The sequence below is a fragment of the Balaenoptera musculus genome, chromosome 14 (assembly GCF_009873245.2).
Source record: "Balaenoptera musculus isolate JJ_BM4_2016_0621 chromosome 14, mBalMus1.pri.v3, whole genome shotgun sequence".
Lineage (NCBI taxonomy): Eukaryota > Metazoa > Chordata > Mammalia > Artiodactyla > Balaenopteridae > Balaenoptera > Balaenoptera musculus.
In genome coordinates, this window is record NC_045798.1 from 17,090,916 (window position 1) to 17,110,357 (window position 19,442).

The 19,442-nt window shown below is 44.8% G+C and overlaps 3 protein-coding genes across 6 annotated transcripts; 1 reads left to right on the plus strand and 2 right to left on the minus strand.

Moving 5' to 3' along the window:
- Positions 1–333: 333 nt before the first annotated feature.
- Positions 334–2,412, minus strand: TRIAP1 (TP53 regulated inhibitor of apoptosis 1). The gene is made up of 2 exons (XM_036823932.1): positions 2,228–2,412; positions 334–1,277 (listed from the first exon to the last, which is right to left on the minus strand). The coding sequence occupies exons 1-2, from the start codon at positions 2,405–2,407 to the stop codon at positions 1,194–1,196; spliced, it is 264 nt and encodes an 87-aa protein (XP_036679827.1). The 5' UTR covers positions 2,408–2,412; the 3' UTR covers positions 334–1,193.
- On the plus strand, positions 2,380–17,041 carry GATC (glutamyl-tRNA amidotransferase subunit C). Of its 3 annotated transcripts, none has more exons than XM_036823926.1 (4): positions 2,380–2,551; positions 2,647–2,819; positions 10,014–10,117; positions 11,619–12,355. In XM_036823926.1, exons 1-4 carry the CDS (start codon positions 2,471–2,473, stop codon positions 11,669–11,671), a joined length of 411 nt encoding a protein of 136 aa, XP_036679821.1. In that variant the 5' UTR covers positions 2,380–2,470; the 3' UTR covers positions 11,672–12,355. The 3 variants fall into 3 exon arrangements, with proteins under 3 accessions (XP_036679821.1, XP_036679820.1, XP_036679822.1); XM_036823925.1 differs by lacking the exon at positions 11,619–12,355 and adding an exon at positions 15,034–17,041 and having other exon boundaries at positions 2,430–2,551; XM_036823927.1 differs by lacking the exon at positions 11,619–12,355 and adding an exon at positions 12,823–12,958 and having other exon boundaries at positions 2,430–2,551.
- Positions 12,875–19,427, minus strand: SRSF9 (serine and arginine rich splicing factor 9). 2 transcript variants are annotated; one of them, XM_036823924.1, is made up of 4 exons: positions 19,108–19,424; positions 16,569–16,729; positions 14,890–15,062; positions 12,875–13,368 (listed from the first exon to the last, which is right to left on the minus strand). In XM_036823924.1, exons 1-4 carry the CDS (start codon positions 19,293–19,295, stop codon positions 13,225–13,227), a joined length of 666 nt encoding a protein of 221 aa, XP_036679819.1. In that variant the 5' UTR covers positions 19,296–19,424; the 3' UTR covers positions 12,875–13,224. The 2 variants fall into 2 exon arrangements, 1 of the variants encoding a protein (XP_036679819.1); XR_005016252.1 differs by having other exon boundaries at positions 13,237–13,368; positions 14,643–15,062; positions 19,108–19,427.
- Positions 19,428–19,442: the final 15 nt, after the last annotated feature.

The window sequence follows — 19,442 nt, forward strand, 5'->3', positions numbered from 1 at the left end:
CTATATAGGCACAAAAAAAATTGAACCACATTACTCAAGATACGCAACTGTGGAGACTACATGACATTCTAAAGTGTGTAAGTGCTCACCTGATCCTGACATTTTTTTGGGTGCCATTATATAAACATTTTAAGATATTTGTGTAGCTTACTGTGGAAATTTTAGAAACCAGTGGTTTCCATTTGCTATACGATACTACCTAGCTTAGATAATCTCATTTTTAAATTATAAAACTCCCCCCAGTGTATATATGGGATGTGTGGGGTTACAGGGTGGTAGTTCCATAAAGTGCACTGAGTTTCAGGGGCAAATAATGATAGAAACTAAATGTAATACAATTTGTTCCATCTTCATGATTACAGGCATTACAGGGCAGGGTGGGTAAAAGAGGCAAAGTGAACTCTTTTCTCCCCCCATTTAACCAGATGCAGCATTTTGGCACTTTTATGATACACAGGTTGACTTAATTCATTTACTTAAGTTGAAAGCTGGCAACAGCAAATCTTTGCAATTTAGGATCCTGCATAGCCACTCCAAGGATCTTAATTGCTGAACTACACCATGAACTCTGAGATGGTGTTCACAGTGTTCTTGAAGCTTTCACATCTTAATATGAGATCTGACACCTCTTCTTAAGGTAGGGAACTGTTAAAAGCTGTCTTCCTCTTGGCTAACCCAGTCCACCAGCAATCTTAACAGTTAAGTTACTATATAAAAATAAAACTGTGCTCCCAAGCATTGATCCAAACTGTTGTGCTGGGAACCCTTTCCAAAGCATTGTATCCCTGAGAGAAAAGAGAGATCCTAACCAGTTGCTTCCATGAACAATAACCCCAGTACAGTGTACAAGTAATGTCCTTCGAAGCATAACTCTGGCAGCCTTGGTCATCCTGACAAGCTTATCAGCATTTACATACAAGGTATATTTAAAACCGATCCCAGACCAAGTATTGCAACCATAATCCCATTATTTAGCACATTGAGTTCCTGCTGATGCCAAAGCCAGAAATTTCAAAGCAAAGAGTGATTTTTTTCATCATTTACAAATGAGAGAAAAATATCAAGAAGGAGGACAGGAAACTCCTCTCTCCTAAATTCATCAAATCGATGCTATCTTCACAGCTTTAACTGACATGATCCAGAGTCCTCAATTTCCTGATTTGAGGAGTCCATTTTCAAGGTGACTGTCAAGGTCAAGAAGAGCTTTCAGGCTTTTCTTTGCCATGGCCCATGAACTCCAGTCCTTCAATAGGAATCTCCTTCTCCTTTATTGCTTTCTGATGGAAGAAAACACATGATAAAGATCTACATGGAGCCTGAGGACCAAACTTTATAAATATGATGGTACAAAAGTAAATCCGACTGGACCATAAGGACTACCAAACATGATTCAAACCCCATGCTTTTAAACATAAGATTACAAAGAAATTAAGTGTAAAACCAGAGAGATGTGGAAGAGTTAACGTCAAAATTCAAAGTGGAATTTAAACAGTATCACCACTTTATTGTGACAGACACAAGTTCAAATCAGTCCCAGGACTTACCGGCTATGTAACTTTGATCAAGCCTAACTTTCCTATCTGTATATTGGGTAAACACAGCAGCTCCACCTGGAATTACTGAGGATGTTTTTTAAGTTAACTAATTGGGAGTGCCTTGCCCAGGGCTGTTCTTACGATTCAGATCAGTTTCACGTTCACTGGGCTGGAATGAAGATGTTCTAGCTAGTCAAGAGAGAATAAAATAGGCCAATGAAGGGAATATAACAAAAGGAGATCCTCCATAATGTCTAACAGGCCAGAGAGGTTAACACCCCTCCTTGTCCCTCAGCAATATTGGAAAAGTGCACCACCGCAAAATCCAAGGAAACTTGATTCTAGTGAACTTCGACTAATCACTTCCTATTTCTGGGCGTGAGTGTTCATGCATAAAATACGAATAACTATGCCCACTTTGCAAGTTCAGGTTGAGCACCAAATGAACCAAAGAATGTTACTGGGCTCCGTAAAAAGTAAAGTGCTGCAAAAATATTTAACTTTGTCATTCGGAGAGATACCAGGCAGCCTTGGTGACGGTAGGGGAGAGAACTACTGTCACTGGTCTCATCGAGGCTTTTCTTCACCCTGCTAGCCCCAACGCCCTCAAGATACGATGTGTGAGGCCAGGGACACCGTAGAGAGAAGCCGGTGCCTGGGGTAGAGGCGAGAGGATCCGGGCCTCAGCTCACCTGAACACACTGCTGGTAGCGCTTGAAGAGGTCGGTGCACGGGTCCCCGGAGCAGTCCCCCTTGAGGAATTTCTCGGCAAACCAGCGATTGAAGCACTGGTCGTACTCACGCTTCATGTCGGTGCAAGCCTCCCCCACGCTGTTCATGGCGTCGGCGGTGGCGGCGCTCTCGGATGTCATCACTTTTAAGCGCGTCGCTAGGCTTTACGAGAGGACGCACTACGGAAGCCGAGAAGGAGAGAAATGTGGGCGCGGGCCGTGTGGCTGGGCCTTCGAGCGTCGGCGGGCGGGCGCCGGGGCTTCCCCTCCAAGGCCGCTCATCAGGTAGAGGCCCGGGCGTCTAGGCGGGTGCCGAAGCGGGGCGGGAGGCGGAGCAGGCCCCACCCGTGACCCAAGCCCTCCGCCTCATCCTCCCCCAGGGAAGCCGCCGGGTCACGGCCGAGCTGATCGAGCACCTGGAGCGGCTAGCGCTTGTGGACTTCGGCAGCCAAGAGGCCGTGGCACGGCTGGAGAAAGCCATCGCCTTCGCCGACCGGCTCCGCGCCGTGGACACGGACGGGGTGGAGCCCATGGAGTCAGTTCTGGAGGACAGGTAAGCTTGCGACTACGGCCCTCGAAGCCTTGCCTGCGGCGCCTTCGCTCCCAGTTAAGATGAAGATTAGTGTCTCATTTCGCAGAAGCGAGATGCGAGAACTTGCCCACGGTCACCCCGCGGGTGCTTTCACTCTTCCCTTGTTCATTATGGATCCTGTCCCTCCCTTGTAAAATCCTCGAGGGCTCCCAGTGTAACTGGGAACAAAATCCGAACTGCTAAGCTTCAACTTTCGAGGCCCAAATTCCTAGAGTCCCTCCCTAACCGCACCGAAGTACTTGCTTTTATCACTCCAACCACATTGGCTTCTTTACCGTTTCTCCAACACGCCAGATTCGTTGCTCCTCTAGGATCTTTGCATTAACTCCTTATCCTGTCTGGTTTTCTTCTTCTTTTTTTGGCCGTGCGGCATGCGGGATCGTAGTTCCCGGACCAGGGATCGAACCCGCGATCCCTTCAGTGGAAGCGCGGAGTCTTAACCACTGGACCACCAGGGAAGTCCCAGGGTTTTCTTCTAATATTTTTCTTGATTATCTTATTTTTGTTGATTTGTAATGTTTCTTGTTAATAGAATGTGAGCTCATGTCTGATTTCCTTGCTGCTGAATTCCTGTCTCAAAAATTTTAAATGTACATATTTTCTGACCTAGTGGTTCCCTATGGAAATATCTGTGAAAGTGCATCAAGATGTGTTCACAAGCGCCCAGGGTATGCAAATCTGTTTATAATACAAAACAACAGAAAAGAAACAAAAAAACCCCAGAAACAATCTAAATGTCCTTCATGGCTAAATACATCATCATAGTACACTGGAGTATTTGGCAGTTAAAAATAATGAAATAACTATATATGCTGATATGGAAAGGTCTCCAAGATATACGTAATAAAAAAGGCAAAGTTCAGGACATCGTGTATGGTGTTATCGATACTTTATGTGTAATCTATTTTATATACTCTGGTGTATGCATTAAGTTTTGTTTTGTTCCCTGAAAGGGCATGCAAGAAACTATTAACGATGGTTAGTGTTAAAGAAGATGGGAATGCAGAGGGAAGGTTTTTTTGTTTTTTGTTTTTTTGACTGTGTTGGGTCTTCGTTGCTGCGTGCAGGCTTTCTCTAGTTGTGGCGAGCAGAGGCTACTCTTCGTTGCGGTGCGTGGCTTATTGTCGTGGCTTCTCTTGTTGCGGAGCACGGGCTCTAGGCGCGTGGGCTTAAGTAGTTGTGGCACGCGGGCTCAGTAGTTGTGGCACACGGGCTTAGTTGCTCCGTGGCATGTGGGATCTTCCTGGGCCAGGGCTCAAACCCGTGTCCCCTGCATTGGCAGGCGGATTCTTAACCACTGCACCACCAGGGAAGCCCAGAGGGAAGTTTTAACTTTTCATTTTATACCTAGGGCCCAAAACCCAAATGCCTAAGGGGGCAGAGTAATAACCCAAGTAGTGAAGTAGTGTAATGCAACAGGGAGGGGTGGGTCTTTGACAAAGCAGCTTATGAATACTAAAAAGGTGCAGCCTCTACCCACCTCTACCAATTGTTGCCAAATCTTTTTTTTTTTTTTTTTTTAGTTTTATTTATTTATTTATTTTTGGCTGAGTTGGATCTTCGTTGCTGCATGTGGGCTTTCTCTAGTTGCGGTGAGCAGGGGCTACTCTTCGTTGCTGTGCACGGGCTTCTCACTGCAGTGGCTTCTCTTGTTGCGGAGCACGGGCTCTAGGCACGCGGGCTTCAGTAGTTGTGGCTCGTGGGCTCTAGAGCGCAGGCTCAGTAGTTGTGGTGCACGGGCTTTGTTGCTCTGCAGCATGTGGGATCTTCCTGGACCAGGGATCGAACCCGTGTCCCCTGCATTGGCAGGCGGATTCTTAACCACGGCGCCACCAGGGAAGCCCTGTTGCCAAATCTTAATACATTTTAAAAGAAAATGATCTTTTTTGAAAAGCAGACTTGTTTGCTGTTTGGGACTGCAGCTTCTTAGAAAGGATGGGTATGTAGCCTATAAAGATATGGGCAGTCTACAACTCTGTCCTAGCCTTTTCCTGATGGAATTTTAAAAAATAAACTCCTGGTACAGGTGGGAGAAAGAAAGCTGCCATTAGTCAATGCCGGTAGGGAGAGCCACACTTATCTGTAACCATAACCTTCATGTAAAGTGCTTGCTAGCCTCATGGTCTCACTCCAGTCTTTGATTCCTTCAAATCCTCTATTTTGTAATCTTGATGCTTAGGTCTAGGGAGGTTAACCAATTTGCCCAAAGTTACAGTGTTTCAGAACAGAAATCTGATGTCATTCTCCTACCCAAGTCCTTCAGGTGGCTTCCTAGTGCTCTTTAGGATAAAAAGGAAAGCTTCACCATAGCCTGTGGGGCATCATTTAACCAAGCTTCTGCCCACTTCTTCAAGACATCGCTTTCCCAGAGCTCTCCATTCTTTCCCCTTGTTAGAATTCTGGGCTCTTGCCTTTACCCCCATCTCAGCCCATGCATTCCTTTTTTTTTTTTTTTTTTTTTTGGCCTCACTGTACGGCATGCAGGATCTTAGTTTTCTGACTAGGGATCAAACCCATGTTCCCTGCAGTGGAAGCGCGGGGTCTTAACCACTGGACTGCCAGGGAAGTCCCCGCATTCCTTTTTTTTTTTTTTTTTTTTTTTTGCCTACTTAATTTCCTTTCTTCAGATTTCAACTGCCACTTCCTCAAGGAAGTTTTCATTCTTCTGTATTGAGTCAGGTTCTCTTTCAGGACCTGTGGCTCTCATGGTATTCAAAAGAGCTGTAATTTTACATGTATTTATACATCTATTTAATTGATATTTGATTCTCTGCCCCTCTCCTACTGCTCGTCCACCTCACAGGGAGCATGTCTGTTATTGCTCATCTTCATCTAGCACTGAGCAGACACTCAGTAAATGTTTGTTGAATGTTCTTTATTATCTATCGGAAAGGTGGGAATAGAAGCGCAAAGAGCAGTCAGAATTTCCCAAGGCATCTAGAGGGTAACTATAAAGAAATGCAGCTATTACTCAGGGAAGAGTTTGTGGAAAAGATGAAGAGGGATTTGGTTCTGGTAACTGGAATAGTGACTTAGTATTCAGTGATTTGCAGTCTTGCCATAAATTAGGAAACCAGTTTGGGGTAATGATTCCATTTTAGATGTGACATTTGTAGGATTTTCATGTTTTGAGTGTACTGCCTTCACTGACATTTGAAATGGAACCCAGTTAAGTGAAGACAAGTGTTAAATGGTTTTAGGTGATAGCCGCACTAGCTGTAAAGGTCCTGACTGGCTAACAGAAATCTCTTGGCCCATTAATAACCTATCATTTGTTTTGAGCTAAAAAGCATTAGCATGCTTATGTACCAGGCACTAAGATTTTATATGCGTTATATCTCAGTAATCACATATAATCCCGAAAGGCAAATACTAGTATCTCTTTCATAGATGAAGAAACCAAGGCTCAGAAAGGTTATGTAACCTGTGCCAAAGTTTCACAGGTATTAAGAGGAGAATCCAGGACTTGGAACTCAGAGCTTCTCTCAAATACTGCTCTAGATATGCCCTCTAAAGTCAACCCCAGGAATTCCCTGGCAGTCCAGTGGCTAGGACTCGGTGCTTTCACTGTCGGGGCCCGGGTTCAATCCCTGGTCGGGGAACTAAGATCCCACCAGCCTCATGGCTCAGCCAAAAAAATCAATCAGTCAGTCAGTAATAAAGTCAGCCCCTAGAAACTTTATCCTTTTTCATCTCAGATCCAGAGACTGACTCAGGTGACATCTCTGATTGCAGCCAAATAACTTCAATGCTTAGGATGTCCCTCAGAGCCTTATTTGCCAAATCGATTAGCTCTCATTTCAGTCCGCCTGAAACTAGAAATAAATTAAAAGGCTTGTAGATGGAAGTAGAGTGGTGCCCAGAGAAACAACTCCTGGCAGCCTGATAGCAGGGAAGAGGCAGAAAGAAACTTAAAACAACAGCAGAACTGTTCCATTGGTCAGCCCAAGGGCCAACAGAGGCACGTCTTCTGCCATGCTGCCATAGTGCTTTCCATTAAATTAAATGCATTTCCCACAGTTACTGGTTTAAGTGCCTTGTCTGTGAGCTTTAGAGGGCAGGGATTTCTAATTCACAGTCAAAAGTTTTCTCAACCAGGATCTTTCATCTGATTGAGGACACAGAAAGATCAATGGACTCTTTTTTCAAGTCTCCCAAGGATGGTACATAACTAACAACTAGCCCAGATGCATAGAAGTTGTCCTACGTATCTGAACTAAACGCTCTTATAATAGAACCCTGACTGAGAAAGATGAGGTGAGGTAGACATTCAGTCAGTCATAATTGATAGGCACTTAAAGAGCTCATCTGGTCCTGTTTGGTGTTTTATGCATGATTCCAAGGTCAAGAGAAGTTAAGCGACTTGCCAAGTGAGGGGTCTGCTTGGTGTGCCACCCTCACAGAGACCCTGTGTTCAGTAGCCTGTGTTTAAGAAAATAGGGAGGTGTGGATTTATTCTACAAACAACTCCATCTTAAATAGTAATTAGGTGGAAATTGTGATATTTAAAGAGGTGAATTTTGTCTTTCTGGAAATGTCACTTAATAGGAAACCCAATTACCAAATGAGTGAACAAATCAATTGCTACCTACTGTTGGGAAGCAGTAGCTTTTAACCACCTCTTGGCAGTTGTATAGTCTTTTTTGTCAAAATCTCCAAGTGCCCAGGAACAATTAGCAGCCTCCAGTCCCTGTGGACTGGGAGGGTTGTGAGTGATTATAGCAGGTTAAGTGCCTAGATATTCTCTGAATGAGTAGTGGGGACTGAGGGGTACCTGGGGTGTACAAACTCTTTTCGAAAAAAGAGCAGGTGCTATTCAGCGCCCACCTCCTGTGGCCCTAAGAATGCAAGCCCAGCATTACCAAACCTTCTTTTTAAACATCATTTCATTTAATTGTCCCAGCAATTCTCTGAAGCATTTTACAAACAAGGAAACTGATACATGGAAAGGATAAGTAACTTGCATACAGGCCACGTGCAGCTCTCAGTTTGAATTCTGCAGTGATTCAGAAGCCCAGTCTCTTAGCCATTTTGTTATATTGCCGAACAGAAATATAAACCCCAAAAAGTCCAATGGTCACCTTTGCAGATTACTTTTATTTTTGTTCTCCAAGTTTCCTTGAATGAGTATGAGTGCATAATCCTTGTATGGTAAAAAAAAAAAAAAAAAATCTAGTGCAACCTTCCCTTTTTTTGGCAAGAAGCTTAAGGTCTTAGAAAGATCAAACTTGTTCAAGGTGACACAGTTAAGACGGTGCCAGTTCTGGAATAGAGTCCAGCTTTCCACTCTTTGTACCATGAATAAGTGTTTATCGTGTCTTGCCCAGGGCTGGGTGCCCCAAAGAAATAGAAGAACCAATCCTTTCCTAAAAGAATCTTATCATTACAACTTGGCCTTCTATGCAGCCTCTACCCAGATGTTCACGTCACACCCTTGCCCCGTTGTCCCATTAGGTTTAGTCCGCAGTCTGTGTCTGGCTCAGAGCAGAAAGAGCTTGGCTGCTACCCTCTTAGTGATTGAGCAGACTGCTTATTTTTCAGCCCAGGTATCTGGAAGCCAACTCAAACCTCTTGTCATGCACTTTTAAACCTTAAAACAGTAGGGAAGCCCCACAGATGTGTTCAACTCCTGTTTGGTTTCACTAGTTTGCCATCTGGATAGTTTAATGAAACCACTAAGCCCCGATAACAGTGTGAGATTCTTGAGCTATGTTCGTGGTACATCTGGCAAGGGCAGGTACTTTTACATCCACAAAGGTGGTTGTGATGAAAAAAGCACTCATCTTAGGGGTACCAGAACCGGGCTCGGATCCCAGTCCTGTCACTTAGTAGCTTAAGTTATTTATAACCACTCTTGAGCAAGTTTCTGCACCTTGCTCATTTCCCATCATCCCCCCAATCCAGCTGTTTCTCTTTTTTTTTAAAGTGTATACATATTTTTTTTTAATTAATTATTTATTTATTTATGTATTATTTATGGCTGTGCTGGGTCTTAATCTCTGTACGAGGGCTTTCTATAGTTGCGGCAAGTGGGGGCCACTCTTCATCGCGGTGCGCGGGCCTCTCACTATCGTGGTCTTGCTGCGGAGCACAGGCTCCAGACGCGCAGGCTCAGCAGTTGTGGCTCACGGGCCCAGTCGCTCCGCGGCACGTGGGATCCCCCCAGACCAGGGCTCGAACCCGCGTCCCCTGCATTGGCAGGCGGACTCCCAACCACCGCGCCACCAGGGAAGCCCCATGTATACATATTTTTAAAATATTTATTTGACTGTGCTGGGTCTCACATGGGATCTTCATTGCTGTGTGCAGGATCTTTAGTTGTGGCATATGGGCTTTTTTTTTTTTAATTAACTTATTTATTTATTTTTGGCTGCGTTGGTCTTTGTTGCTGCGCGTGGGCTTTCTCTAGTTGCAGTGAGGAGCTACTCTTTGTTGCGGTGCATGGGCTTCTCATTGCGGTGGCTTCTCTTGTTGAGGAGCGCAGGCTCAGTATTGTGGCACACAGCTTAGTTGCTATGCGGCACGTGGGATCTTCCCGAGGGCTCGAACCCGTGTCCCCTGCATTGGCAGGCGGATTCTTAACCACTGTGCCACCAGGGAAGCCCAGCATGGAGGCTCTTAGTTACGGCATGTGGGAGCTAGTTCCCTGACCAGGGATTGAACCTGGGCCCCCTGCATTGGGAACGTGGAGCCTTAACCGCTGGACCACCAGGGAAGTCCCAACCCAGCTGTTCCTTGACCATGGTTAAGGAGTGACATCACCTGTTCTGAGGACCTGTACCTCACCCAGGCTGGGTTAGGTCCCCCTACCTAGTCCCTTGGCAAGCATTGCTTACCTCTGTTAGATTTAATATATTATACTGTAATTGCCTTCTTACCTATCTCCGCCAAAAGCAACTTACCCATAGTAATCATCAAAAATATTAAACATATCAATCCTGAGGAATAACTACCACTTACCTCACAGGGTTCTTGGGAGAATCTATAAATGGTAGGCTGTTATTTGGTCTACTGTTGACTACAGCTCCTCCATCTTTGAGCAGTGACTGTAACTCAAGAATATTCTGCTCCCTTGTTCTCCCATACTTGACCCTCTCCACCCATGCCCTAGAAGCCATGTTCTGAGAAGGTAACCTTAAACTTCTGGTTTTGTAGATGTCTGTACTTGAGATCCGACAATGTGGTAGAAGGCAACTGTGCTGAAGAACTACTACAAAACTCCCATCGAGTTGTGGAGGAGTATTTTGTGGCTCCCCCAGGTATGTGTTGCCCAAAATGGCTTAACAGACTGTCCCACAGTAAACTAAGAATGCAGTAGGAACTGTGAGGCCCAGATTTGCTATGTGAAAGCACTTTGACAAGTACAAAGTGGCAAAAGGGTGAAGGAAGTCAAAAGGTAAAAACTTCCAGTTATAAGTTAAATAAGTCCTGGGGATATAATGTACAGCGTGGTGACTCTAGGATGTTAACTAATCTTATTATGGTGATCATTTTGCAATATATACATGTATCAAATCATTGTGTTACACACCTTAAACTTATACAATGTATGTCAATTATCTCAATAAAACTGGAAATTAAAAAAACACATGTATTAACAACAAAAAACAAAGTATATACAGGTGGTGACACTAAGGTGGCAGTAGATTCCAGGGGTCACATTCACCTCTGGGGGCCAGGTGTTAACAGGAATGAGCAAAACAAAAACAGGACTGAGGCAGGGAGAGATGTGTAGAGTGGCAAATCTGGAGCTCAAGCTATGCCTAAAGGGGCAGCTGGCATGCGCTGCTTCTCATTCAGTGCCAGGCAGGAATGGGAGCCGATTTTCCCAGAGAACCTGGACATCTAGCATTTTGTGTGCTATTTCCCAAATTTTAAGTGTTAATTCAAGATTTAAAAAAATAAAATACCATGAAAATAAAACATACCTGCTGCAAGCCAGGTGCATCCTGTGATCAGTTTGCAACCCCTAGTGTGGCGATTTGCATCTTTAAACCTCACTGTAACTATTTTAAAACTCTGGGCCAATAATAAAACCCAGAACCTTGGGTAGCTGAACTGCAGATAGGTGAGCCCTCAGAGCTGCTGCACCCCTCTGGACATTGGGGAATGGGACTAGCCTAAGCACTCCAGGTAGATGGCTTTCCAAGTGCCAGCTTCAAGTTCAGGAGATGCCCCTCAGTGGAGAACAATCCTCAGCAGCCTCCAGAGACAAACATCAGTCCTCTGGCTCAGGGAATACCTCTTTGATCAAGACCAACCAATTAAAGAAAAGCTCTGGTTGAAGCAAGGATGGGAAGGAAAGCTAAAAAAATTTTGAGCTCATGCCTCTGATTAACTAAACCACCTCAGTTAACTGTGGAGAGAAATAAGATTTTATAATCTCTCAATCTCAGTGTCTGATAGTTGTTGCTGTTTCAGCAGACATATCCATTGATCACATATGCTGTTTCTCAAATAGAACCTTGTGTCAGACTTTGCTTCTTGGGAAAAACTGAGTTCACAGTCATAGTCTCTCCTTCCTCTCCCATATGCATATAAATGTCTAATTAACCTGTCTCTGCTACTTACTGAAAAGTGTGCATTGATTAGGCTTCACTTATAACTGGTTCTTTCAGATACTCATAGTTAGAAAAACAGTGTAATAGCTACACTTATTTCCATTGCTTATTTTTCATGACAAACCAGTTAGCTCAGTGTAGAGCCAGTTGGAAAGCAGGCTCAACTATAACATTCCTTTTTGTTATTGTTTTCAAACAGGTAATATCTCTTGGCCAAAGCTGGATGAAAAAGAGCCCTTCTCACACCGCTGAGTAGCTATTCTGGGAAGGGGTGCCCTCTAAAAACATGGAAGTGCAATGACTATTTTGTTACGAACACTAATGTTCCCACTTCCTTCAGTCACCTGAAAAAAGTGATGGTTAGGTATCTTTTAGTAACTAACTCTTTTGAAGACAGAATTGGGAAAGATCTAGCCAAAATAAGGCAAATAGTCCCTGATGCCAACCGAAGTAGAAGGTATTGCCAGTTTCCAAGGAAATGGATCAAGTGTACTCACAGGCTGTTCTGTATGGAAGACTTTATCCCCTCCCCAAAAGACTGTCTACCAAACTGCATTTAAGTGAATTTTTCTATTTATGTAACTGTTAGACATTGCATCTGATCACTATGTGACAACCTGAGTTGTCCTTTTCAGTTGCTGCTTCCATTGACTTGAGCAGCCTTTTATCTTTACTGAACACACTTAAATTTGTTCTTGGGTACCCACTTTGTTCCAAGCAGAGGGCTGACTTTCTGCTAAGGTTAGGAGGCAGCTTTGGGAGGTGATGGATATGTTTATGGCCTTCATGGTTGTGATTTCATGTGTGTATACTTAACCCCAAACTCACTGAGTTGTATACATTAAAAGTACAGCTTTTTACAGGTCAACTGTATTTCAATAAAGTGGTCTAAAAAAAAAAAAATAGCCCTGGGCCTGTGACAAAGTAGGCCCCCTGCCCCATGATTACTGAACTGAACAGAGTCCAAGACAGTGGGGTTTTTTGTTTTGGGGTTTGTTTTGTTTTTTAAAGCTCAGGTACCAGGGACAAATGAGACAAATTTAGGAGTGAAAGTGATAGAACCAAAACTTTTTTGGTTTTTTTTTTCCCTAACGAACTGCCAAAGTTGGTTTTGGCTAAGAATTTCCCAATGATCTTTATGCTCGTGCCCACTTTTAAAAGTCTGTTTTTAGCCTTCCCATTCCCTTCCCCTATCTGCAATGCGCCCTCTTTTCTTTAAAGCAGCTTAATTTACACAGTTGGCCTTGAATTATAAGAGAACCCTGAACCTGCCCTTGGGATTGAAGTTCTCAGACCACCATCTTTATCCCCAAATAAAGTAATCCACTCCCGCTCCTTACCAATTGGGTACAAGCTGCCACTACAACTCAATGATTTTTTTTTTTTTTTTTTTACTATTTCAGTGTGCCTGTTTGGTGAAATCTATGAACGTAATTAAGGACAATCACACATGTCAATTATTAAATGTTTAAAATATATTTCTAAACAGAATGGGCCGACTTAAGTCACAGTAACAGCTGATCTCCGTAGAAGAGCAACCCACAAAGATACAGCACTGGTTTTTTTTCCCATCATCAGGGGTGAAAAATATACAACTTGTTTCTGAACCAAAACCATAATTTCCGCAGTTAAAAATGTTTCACTGCTAATATGGCCCTGGTAGAAATTATGTAGTTTTATTTCCTTAAAAAAAAAAAATTAAAAAAATTTCCTAAGACACTGAATCATCAATCTGGAATGTAGATTCTGAGCACAAAGCAGCTCAGTTCACCTAAAAAATAAAGAAAAAATTCCCATCACCTGTCTCAGTAGGGTCTGAAAGGAGAAAAGTAGTGTGGGGAACCCCTGCTTTGGTATGGAGAGTCACGGCCCCTTGACCCAGACCGAGACCGTGAGTAGCCATAGCTGGTGCTTCTCTCTGGATAAACGCGTATGTAGGAAGTTTCCCCCTGAAATTCAAACAAAAGGTAAAGGAAAAAATAAGACCCAGAAGAATAAAGCACACCAACACCTAACATGGCTGCCTAACAATAATAGTTAAGTATTGAGCATTTACTGTTTGCTTGGCACAATGATATCTCATTAAACCCTCGCAATAGTGCAGGAGGTAGGTATTCTTGCCCAAGGTGACACAAATAAATGGCAACTCGATTATGTGGTAAATAACTCAGCTACTAGCTACTACTGTTAACATATCTGAATTCCTGCCACTAACCCCCAGAATCTAAGAACTGGAAAGGATCTCAGAGGTCAGATATATAGTTTAGTCCTCTGCCACCTCACATATGCGTCTTTGGGTGGGTACCTATGAAGGAGCTAACCTGTATTTAGCACCTCCCAGGTGTCAGGACCTGGGCTAGATGCTTAGTTATCTTCATAATTTAGCTTCCTGGCAAGTCTTTTAAGATAATGCTATTATTGTGACTATTTTGCATATAGAGGAACCAGGGTTCGGAGTAGGTTGGCTAAGATTTTAATAAGCAGCAGAGGAGTCATGTCCAGGCAGGCCTACCTCCAGGCCCTTTGCCCTCAGCCAGCATTCTCAGATCTAAAGACCCTAAGATGAAAGAAGCCAGATGCTTTTTCCCTCAGTGAAGTCAGTAATTTGATTACCCTTACTGAGACTCTGCTTTGTAGTATAACTGACGACCAGGTGCTGTTTTGTTTCTGCTGCAAATTCAAGTCTTAGAGGACAGTCTGAGCAAAAGCACTGTTAACCCATGCAGCCTCCAAGCCATAAAGTTAGGGAATTATATGAATCCTTAGAAAAAGAAATGGGCCCAGAAATTCATGTCCCCAGACATCCCTAAACCCCATAGCAAGTCAGGACAGGGTAACCAGCAAAAATGTCCAATTGGTGGCCTGGTATCTGGTCTCAATGGTATCAAAGGAATAGTCACCATTTGAATCAAACTGAGATCCAAAGCAGCAGCCACCTACTTGAAAGGAAGTACATCAAGAACTAAGTCCCCAGGGTGAGGTGATGAACAACAAGAAAATGCCAAGGGCTAAGGTTTCAAAAAGGCTCCTGCATCACTTTGGGAAAGGCACAGTGAAGTGACAACTCAGCCCCAGTAGCAGTACCTAGAAGGGCTGAGATGATGAGGTTGGCTTGCAGAGCCCAGACTAGACCCAAAGGAGGGAGAGCCATAATAATTAGGTTCATGGAGGGACACTGCGGATTAAGCCAGTTGTGAAAGGGTGTTATCATGGAATAGCTCACCACATTATGACAGACTGCACCAGTATTCTCTCCAGGTTAAAAATACTATGACTGCAGACTTCTCTCTGTTATGACCCTGCAGGGCTTAGGCATGATGAATTCCTTGGCTTTGTCCACGTATGATAGATCTTTAATGGTATTGTGAGGTCCTCAAATGGCAAACGCATGGCCTGTTGCTACTTCTGCTAGGTCAGCTTCAGGTGGAGTGGTCTAGGTACAAGCTCCTCAACAGAAGGTGGGGACCCACCTCATGAGAGCGGAATTTGGTGTCATCCAGTTTACGCAGGGCATATTCCATGTCTTCTTTTCTGAGATATTCAACCATCCCCATTCCATCTTTCTGCACATCTGCGTAACAGACATCCCCAGCTTCTCGCATATGATCTTTCAGGTCCTGCCAGCTGCCTGATGGAGGAAGTCCTAGGCACAGAGAACATGAGAGAAGAGGCCACATCCTTCATCTATGTTAAGAGCCATCAAGACCTAGGGTCCCTTCTCCATCAATCACTACTTTTAAATCCTGAGGGTCCCCAAAATCACAAATTTTAATAAGGGACACAAAACCAGAGAAGAACACTAAAGTATGTGTGGTAAACTACCATAAGAAGCTGGTCCTAGGATAATCTTCCAGAGACCAAGCCTTTCCGACAGACCAAGAAGTTCATCCCATTATAGGTTTAGTACCTCTAAGAATTCAGAGCCTCTCTTTCTTTGTCCTTCATAATTAATAACAAACTCCCAAGACTTTGAGTTCTAATTTTTTCCATTATGAAATTTATCGGTACCAATTATTTCTTGCCTGACTGGGTTCCCAGGACATAGGAATTTTGAAACCATCCAATAAAATAACCAAAGTGTAGCTGAAGTAACACAACGAAAATCGAAAGTTTGTTTTCCTGTAGGTGTGAATGACTGACAAACTAGACAAAGTACCTCTTAAAAGATCACCAACACTCTTCAATACAGTAGGGGAAAAGGTAAGACTCAGACGCTAAAACTAGTCGGGAGTCATACAACCCTACCTGATGTCATGAAAGGGAAATGTGCTCCTGCTCTCAAAGGCTGTGTTTACCGCTCACAGCTCAGGACTGCAGCCATTTCCTAATAGTTTTCTAAGCAGGATTTCAGAGCAGCATGGAGAGAAAAAAAGATATGCATGACATCCTGAAGGAGGGAATAGAGTTCTGGGGTTAAAAAATTACAAAGGGACACAGATAGGCAGATACTGACAGGATCACTCTTAAGCGCCATGGGAGTCTGATGTGACTGTGTGACGTTCACATCTAAGACAGTGCCAGGCTCCTCAATACACTTCACTCCACCAGGGCCCTAAAACACCCCTGCAATGTGCAGAAGGCCCCAGGTTTTTACCAGTGTGTTAATATTTCAAAAAGATGCATAAACCTCTGAGCTTAGCATTTCATCACTTGTCAACACTAGACATTTCGTTCTATACTTTGCAATACAATCACTAAGACTCCAAGTTGTAGTTTTGGTTTCTTTTTTACATAATTCCAAATCCACCACAAAATATGGCCTATTTTAGGATCCAAGGCTAGGTAATTTGTTCAAATCTGGCTTCTGCAATGTCTTTCTAGCAAGTCCGACACCAGGGTACATTCCAAAAGAAAATGTCTTTAGAATTCCAGCTCAAGGGGTTTTGCCATCATCTTCCCTTTCAACACTAGAAAACTCCATTATAAGAAGAAAGTTTATGTTCTATCAAGGCTGCACTATCAGTGCAATTTCATTGGCAAGGTACCTGCCTCACTGGCAGGGCTTCAGACTGTCACTGTGCATGGGCTGTTGAAAAGAAAACCCCACACATCCCACGCACTAAAGAATAACAGCTAACATTTCTTGGAGGCCAGACTCTGTGCTAAGTATTTTACATGCATCATCTTATTTAGTTTGAAAGGAACATACCTGAAACAAGAACTCGGAAATCAGATCTTCTTGTAGGAGGCCCATTCCTCCCACCACGGGGCCACCCACCCCGACCTCCGTAAGTCCTGGGGAACTCCACACGAAGCCGGCACTGGCCATAATCATAACCGTTCCTTCCATAAATTGCATCCTCAGCATCTCTGCAAAGAAAAGTTTGGAGTTAGTGCTGCTCAGGAGGGCCGACTGACTTCCCAGTGAGGAACATGACTAACAAGAATAAAAGGAAAACCTCAAGTGAGAAAAAAAAGAAAAGAACAAAAACCCGGAACTTGATGCACTACTGCTTTGGTCTGAAGACCTTTCATGATATTGGAATTAAACTTTACAGCTGTCACACACAGGGTTCTCTAGGTATGAAATGATAATGAATAGACAAACAGATAACAGAACTAATTCAGAAAAAAATAAACTGTTGACAGATGGTTGATTTTGCCAATAAAGTGTTTCTCTAACCTTGGTGAGCTGTTTCTCAAAATGCACACCACACACTAGTCCTTTAATATTCTTCCTCAAGGCCTAGTACATTCAAGTCTATAGAAAGAAAAACCCATTTAAAAAGAGGTAAGGCTCAAAAGACAAATGCAAATTAGTGTTTCGTGAGGAATATGGAGTTCCTTCAAGTGTACCTTTTCAGCATGGTTTGGAGGACTAAGTTGTCAAAACCACTCTGGGTACAGTTTCATCAAAAGAGGTAAATATCCAATAAAGTAATACTTTAAAAGTCTTTCCTAGGGCTCTAGGAGAGTTAGGAACACCAAGCTGGTTCTCCAATATTGATAGGAGAGAGAATGCCCTCAGAGGTTGAGAGGACAAACAGCTGAAGACATACTAATGAAGGCAGCATTCAGTTGTCACAGGCACATAAACACTAATCAAGATTCCAGTCCCAGGATTAAGAGCAAGGAGGACCACATCCAGTTCAACCTTAGCTAGATTCATAATACAGTGGGAGAGAGGCAGAACTGCCAGGGTTTAAGACTATGAATAAAAACTGTCCTCAGTTCAAATCATCCTCCTGCTACTTACTAGTAGTTGTCTCTGTGTAAGTATGTGATCAAGATTTTACATGTGAATGTGAGTAATATGCCTGTCTCACAGGGTTTTTGTAAGGATTAAATAAGATACTACGTGTGCAGTGCTTTGCTTGAAACTTGGCATCTAGCAATAGCAAAAGATAGCTTTTCATTATGAAAGGAATGAGGGAAAAGATGACATATCATACAGTAAGTTTGTATTCGACAGGGCAGGAGGTTCAAATCCTACCTTCCCTAGTACCCTTCCCTTTTATCAACTCTAAATCCTGTTACCTCATCTGAAAATGTGATTAGTAGCACCTAGTTTATAGGCTGTTGAAAATGCTAAGTGATACATAGTATGGTACATGACACATAGCAACTTAAGAAACACACGGAAACTGTTACTAATTAATAGACATGCAACCTTTTCCAGTTTAGGTGTGTGTGAAAATGCCTAGTTCCATTTTTTGAGGCAAATGGCAAGACACTAGGAATGAGCTCCGTCAGTCTTCAGCCATCAAAGCCTTAGGGTGCGTCCAGCCTCCTCATCCTCAGACGCTCCCCTTGCCTCGTATCACCCCCCAAGATGGGCAGGACACCCCACGGGCAGTCCTCGGAGTGAAGCCCGCAGGGCGCAGACTAGGCAAAGCGCTCCCTCAGCCAATGCTGGAAACCAGCGAGCGAGTTCCGATTTACCCCGAGTGTAGTAACCAACACAGTGCGAACCAACAAGCGCAGTGTTGAAAGTTCCCAGGCCTTTTCTGGGGCAAGGGCCGACACTCTTTGCAAAGTCACAAAGACCCCCTTCGAGCCGGTTTCGGGATCTAGAGCTTCCACATCCTCGGGGCCCTTAGCATCTAGCGGTGCCTCCCTTATTAGAGGAGGAACAGTGAAATCAGAGACCCCCATCAGACTGTTTTAGAAGTTTTCCCAGATCCCTGACGCTTTTATCAGAACGAGGCCCTGGCCGTGTGGGGCGGGGCGCGCGTGGATGGAGATCCGTTCCATCAAAGAGCCCCTTTACGCCCTCCAAAGGCATCCACACCCCGGCACTGTGCGCCCCACAACGGCGAGTCCCAGCTGGGGGAAGGAGTGGGCAGGGAGGGCGACCCTTCCCTCCTCACCCAGTCCTCTCCGGGCCGGCTCAGGGGCCAAGCTTCCCAAGCCCTGGGCCGCTTTCTCCGAAGGGTGCCTGTCCTGCCGCGAGGGAGAGAACGGGCATCTGTACCATCCCTGAGGCCGGCCTGGGCGGGCTTGGGCCCTCCCAAGACCCGGCTTTTGTGTTTCTAAGTAAAAAAAATAATAATAGAGGAAGTGACGGAGCAAAGGACTGCCCGGAGCCCCGCGGCGAGAGGAGGCCTCAGCCTCCACCCGGGAGCGCCGTGAGGGGTCTGCGGCGAGGGGGGAGGGGAGGCCCTGGGAGGGAGCGGGGAGGGGAGGGAAGGCGGGGGCCCGGGGCGTCGGGCCGGCCGGCGGGCTGGCGGGCGGCGCGGGGCCCTCACCGCGGGTCCTCGAAGCGCACGAAGGCGAAGGGCACGAGGCCGTGCCGGTTCTTGAGCTCGATGTCGCGGATGCGGCCGTACTTGTAGAAGAGGTCCTCCAGGTCCTTCTCGCGCACGTCGGTCGGAAGGTTCCCCACGTAGATGCGTCCGTCGCCCTCGCCGCCGCGCTCGTCCGCCCAGCCCGACATCCGCACCGCCCGACGCCGCGGGCCTGCCGCAGCCCACGTCCCCGCCGCCGCCTCAGCCGGGGTCCCCCCGCAGCGTCCCCGCGGGCTCGGAGGCGCTCAGCCGCACAGCATTGTGGGAACGGGAACGGAAGCGAAAGGGTCGGAGGA